Genomic DNA, 5,831 nt, shown 5'->3' on the forward strand with positions numbered 1-5,831 from the left:
TAGATACACTGAACCGAGATGCACCGAATGTCAAATTTTGGTTGAATATTAAAAAACCTATTCAATTTGGGCTGATATTACATAAATGGTGAGTAATAACCATTAAATCGGATGAAGATGTATATCGAAGCTATAAAAAAAACCTACACCAATCTCAATGAAAATTGGTAGAGGTATTTTCCTGCAGTATTTGATGCCCGGTAATAAATTTCATTGTTGAGGAGTGCATATTACGCTGCACAGTGTCACGACCGCGGCCAAAAATGGTAAAAACCAAGTACATAAGAGCACAAATTTATTGATGAGAATTGATAGAAAACATTCCAGTTAGGAATAATATGAATTTTGGTAGTGATACGTCAAGTAGTTTTGCCTGTACGAGGGTTCAAATCTGATAGTTTTTGGCAATCGGCATTTTTCTATTTTTTTCGGAAAATTGACACTTTTTTCATATGTTCCATAATTTGAATATTAAAAGTAACGGTTATAAAAAAAGTGTTTATTTTAGTTACTTGGGATGTCAAAAACTTGGCTTCACCTTTGTTTGGGTGTAAATAGTGATCATATGGTGTTTACAGTTACAAACACCTGTTGTACTTAGTTCATCTATTTTGTAAAGCAAATCTTGAAATTAGTGGAGTAGAAAAAAAAAGGTTTAAAAAAGTTTAGTCTACATTTTTGTTGATTTTAGTTGTGAAAAGTATGTATTTTTAACCTATAAAAAAATTAGCTGCGGAAACCTGCGGTCCTAAGAGTTATTTGCTTTTTTTAGTGACCACCTCTTTAAAAAACTGTGACATATTTTTGGAATGGTTAGAAGTAAAGGATCAAAGTATGTCATATGTTCTGGCAAAACTTAAAGAATTTATTGAGGATCGAATTGGAAGGAAAATGACGGGCGAAGAACACATAAAGGTTAAAAATATTTGCTACAAATTGTCTTCTACGTGGAAAAAATACTATCGAAAGAGGGATAAAGTAGAAATGGTCTTAAAAGATTGGTTTCTTATGGATACGTTTAAATTTGATTCGGTACATTTGAAGATTATTTTTATTAAACCAATTATTTAAAAACTTTTAAATATTTAGGAACCTGATAAGTCTACATCAAGAGGTCGACCACGCATTAACTTTGAGGAAAGTTCATGTAGAACAAAAAGGCGAAGTGTAGGTGAACTTGTTGCATCTACTTCGGCGGACATCATAACAACAGCTGCAAAAAGATTTTCGAATGTAAAGGAAACGGACATTATTTCAGTGGAAAAAGCATTGGCGCTCTACGTGGATATGGATTTATCAGTTAGACAGTATAACATGATGAGAAATGCTGTAAATGCTATACATAAAAATTGTTTCCCATCGTATTATGCTATAGCAGAAGCTAAGAAAAAATTGATTCCAGAAAATATAGAAGTGACGGAAACATCAATGAATGTACCTCTACAAACACTTTTGGATAATACCGCGAAGAGCATTCTAACTAAACTACAAATTTGTCCGAAAAATAATATAACTTTAGAATGTAAATGGGGATTTGATGGCAGCAGTGGTCATAGCCTCTATAAACAAAAATTTCGAAACGAAGACGCAACAGATGAATTTATGTTCGTTTCTTCATTTGTGCCCTTGCGTATTTTAGATGATACAAACGAAAATGTCTTGTGGCAGAACGACAGGCACTCATCTTCAAGGCTATGTAGACCTATTAAAATACTTTTTACAAAGGAAAATTCACAGACTATAAATGAAGTCAAAGAAAACATAGAGAAAGAAATAGCAGATTTGGATGCTTGTGTATACATTGATAACAGTTATGAAATTATGATTTCTCATCGCATGAAACTAACAATGATTGACGGAGCTGTATTAAATGTATTGTATGGCAATAAAAGTTGTGCAACCTGTGTTTTATGTGGCGCCAAGCCTTCACAAATGAATGATGAATCTATATACCAAAGAGAAGTCAACGAAGAGTGTTATAGGAACGGTATATCTAGTTTACACGCCTGGATTAAGTTTTTTGAGTGCATTGTTCATATTGCATATAAACTACCTGTCAAGACATGGCGAATTGATAGTAGAAACACAATATTAGTGAATGAAAATAAAATCAGGATACGAAGAGCATTAAAAACAAATCTAGGTCTTCTTGTCGACAAAATAAAACCGGGCTACGGGACATCAAATGATGGAAATACAGCTCGACGTTTTTTTTCAAACATTGAAGTAGCGGCAGATATTACCGGGGTCGACAGAAGATTAATTTACAATTTTTCCCTCATTTTGCGGATTTTGTCTTGTGGGAGATTTATAAAAATAAATTTATTTCATAAGCTTCTTCAAGATACATGGCAACTTTACATCGACTTATTCTCTTGGTATTACATGCCAGTCACGGTGCATAAAACTTTAGTTAATGGCATTGGATATGTAAGGTACAGTACATCCCCTCTTGGACTGCTTTCGGAAGAGGCTATCGAGTCATGCCATAAAATAATTAGGAGCAACCGTTTGAAACACACCCGAAAATGTGGTAGAGTCGAGTCAAATAGGGATTTAATTCAGTATTTGATACTACAATCGGACCCTGTAATATCCTTGAACAGTCATAATATATTGGCCCGAAATTATAACATGGAAGACATTAAATCATATATTTGTGAAGAAAATAACTTAAATATTCCGGAAATATGTTCAGAAGATGAATCTGATGATTGCAGTGAGGTATGTAGTGAATAGTGTATTTCAAAGCTTATGTTATTAATAAAAATTAAATACGAATAAAACGTGTTTTATTGAAAAGAGGGTTTTGTAATATAAATACTCTGAAACGTAAACCTACAGACAATTTTAATATTTCACTAAATAAGAAGTAAACTGCAAATATTCATTTAATATGGTTGAATACATACGATTTCATAGGCCAACAAATCGAAATTTTCAAGCCCCATTGTATGGGAGGTATACCAAATCATGGTCCGATCAATTCAATTTTTTGTCACTTGTTTTATAGCCCAAATTAGAAGTAAACTGCAGATTTTCGTCGAATTTGGGTTAATACATTCGTTTTTATATCCCAAAAGAGAGAATTTTTCAAGACCCATTGTATGGGAGGTATACCAAATCATGGTCCGATCAATCCAATTTTTGTCAACTGTTTTATAGGCCCAATTAGAAGTTACATGCCAATTTTCATCAAATTTGGTTGAATATTAACGATTTTATAGGCTAAAAGAGTGAAATTTGGAAGACCCTATATATGGGAGGTATACCGAATTTTGGTCCAATCTATCCAAATTTTTGTAATTTGCTTTTTAGCCCAATAATAAGCATCTGTACAAAATTTCATCCACCTACGACAACTCTTTCTATTTTTGGCCGCCGTTTGTATGAACTCGCGACATAGTGCGCTGTTGGGGACTTATGGGAGCTATAGCTATATATGAACCAATTTTCACCAAAATTAGAAACACTTGCTTAAAGCTGAATTCCGTCGAAATCGCAAAAATGGAGTTCATTTGGGCTGATATTCGCCATTTGGTGCACAAAAAAAAACCTGAAAACGGATTAAGATATATATGGAAGTCTCGACAAAACTTAAACATTTATTTTGTTGTTGCAAAATCGTCAGGCAAAATCCCATTATTGTTGTTTTTATAAAAACAACGTTTGTTTATGAGTGGAGAACGATGGTAATGTTTACCAGGGGGTAAGGCAGGGAATACCTAGGTTTCGGAAAGAGCCACCAATCCTCATCAGTTCCCTTGTTTCTTGTCTGGGATATTCTCCCCAGAAGTTATTTTAAAAAATAACTTCTATGACAAAAAACATTTTTTTTTTTTTTTACCCAAGTGACGAGATCGTAAGCTCAATAGAAGAGGAACAAAAGAATTACATAAAACTAAAATTCTTTTGGAAAATCTTCTAAATCTTACAACCGCACTTATAAACATTTACATCTTTCTCCACTTGTTATGCTTTCGTTCAACCTGAACGAAGTAACATAACCATGTAAGTTTGTTTTGTCTGTTACAACAAAAACCCCTTCGTCGACCGTGCCTGTGTCTATTAATAGAACAGTGTTTGGCTTGCTTGTTTGGGATACCATAGTATTTTGTTGTTGCAAAATCGTCAGGCAAAATCCCATTATTGTTGTTTTTATAAAAACAACGTTTGTTTATGAGTGGAGAACGATGGTAATGTTTACCAGGGGGTAAGGCAGGGAATACCTAGGTTTCGGAAAGAGCCACCAATCCTCATCAGTTCCCTTGTTTCTTGTCTGGGATATTCTCCCCAGAAGTTATTTTAAAAAATAACTTCTATGACAAAAAACATTTTTTTTTACCCAAGTGACGAGATCGTAAGCTCAATAGAAGAGGAACAAAAGAATTACATAAAACTAAAATTCTTTTGGAAAATCTTCTAAATCTTACAACCGCACTTATAAACATTTACATCTTTCTCCACTTGTTATGCTTTCGTTCAACCTGAACGAAGTAACATAACCATGTAAGTTTGTTTTGTCTGTTACAACAAAAACCCCTTCGTCGACCGTGCCTGTGTCTATTAATAGAACAGTGTTTGGCTTGCTTGTTTGGGATACCATAGTATTTTGTTGTTGCAAAATCGTCAGGCAAAATCCCATTATTGTTGTTTTTATAAAAACAACGTTTGTTTATGAGTGGAGAACGATGGTAATGTTTACCAGGGGGTAAGGCAGGGAATACCTAGGTTTCGGAAAGAGCCACCAATCCTCATCAGTTCCCTTGTTTCTTGTCTGGGATATTCTCCCCAGAAGTTATTTTATTTGGGATTTTGCCTGACGATTTTGCAACAACAAAATACTATGGTATCCCAAACAAGCAAGCCAAACACTGTTCTATTAATAGACACAGGCACGGTCGACGAAGGGGTTTTTGTTGTAACAGACAAAACAAACTTACATGGTTATGTTACTTCGTTCAGGTTGAACGAAAGCATAACAAGTGGAGAAAGATGTAAATGTTTATAAGTGCGGTTGTAAGATTTAGAAGATTTTCCAAAAGAATTTTAGTTTTATGTAATTCTTTTGTTCCTCTTCTATTGAGCTTACGATCTCGTCACTTGGGTAAAAAAAAAAATGTTTTTTGTCATAGAAGTTATTTTTTAAAATAACTTCTGGGGAGAATATCCCAGACAAGAAACAAGGGAACTGATGAGGATTGGTGGCTCTTTCCGAAACCTAGGTATTCCCTGCCTTACCCCCTGGTAAACATTACCATCGTTCTCCACTCATAAACAAACGTTGTTTTTATAAAAACAACAATAATGGGATTTTGCCTGACGATTTTGCAACAACAAAATACTATGGTATCCCAAACAAGCAAGCCAAACACTGTTCTATTAATAGACACAGGCACGGTCGACGAAGGGGTTTTTGTTGTAACAGACAAAACAAACTTACATGGTTATGTTACTTCGTTCAGGTTGAACGAAAGCATAACAAGTGGAGAAAGATGTAAATGTTTATAAGTGCGGTTGTAAGATTTAGAAGATTTTCCAAAAGAATTTTAGTTTTATGTAATTCTTTTGTTCCTCTTCTATTGAGCTTACGATCTCGTCACTTGGGTAAAAAAAAAAATGTTTTTTGTCATAGAAGTTATTTTTTAAAATAACTTCTGGGGAGAATATCCCAGACAAGAAACAAGGGAACTGATGAGGATTGGTGGCTCTTTCCGAAACCTAGGTATTCCCTGCCTTACCCCCTGGTAAACATTACCATCGTTCTCCACTCATAAACAAACGTTGTTTTATAAAAACAACAATAATGGGATTTTGCCTGACGATTTTGC

The 5,831-nt window shown here is 34.3% G+C and overlaps 1 protein-coding gene across 1 annotated transcript in view; it reads left to right on the top strand.

Moving 5' to 3' along the window:
* Positions 1-237: 237 nt before the first annotated feature.
* The window catches only part of LOC109613818 (uncharacterized), a 47,856-nt gene continuing 42,262 nt past the window's right edge, over positions 238-5,831 (top strand). The window contains exons 1-3 of the mRNA XM_059120193.1: positions 238-266; positions 773-1,032; positions 1,090-2,435. Coding sequence (XP_058976176.1) covers positions 835-1,032; positions 1,090-2,435 — 1,544 coding nt within the window. The 5' untranslated portion in view covers positions 238-266; positions 773-834. The remainder of the gene's footprint in view (positions 267-772; positions 1,033-1,089; positions 2,436-5,831) is intronic.

This window comes from Musca domestica, unplaced genomic scaffold, assembly GCF_030504385.1.
Source record: "Musca domestica strain aabys unplaced genomic scaffold, Musca_domestica.polishedcontigs.V.1.1 16, whole genome shotgun sequence".
NCBI lineage: Eukaryota > Metazoa > Arthropoda > Insecta > Diptera > Muscidae > Musca > Musca domestica.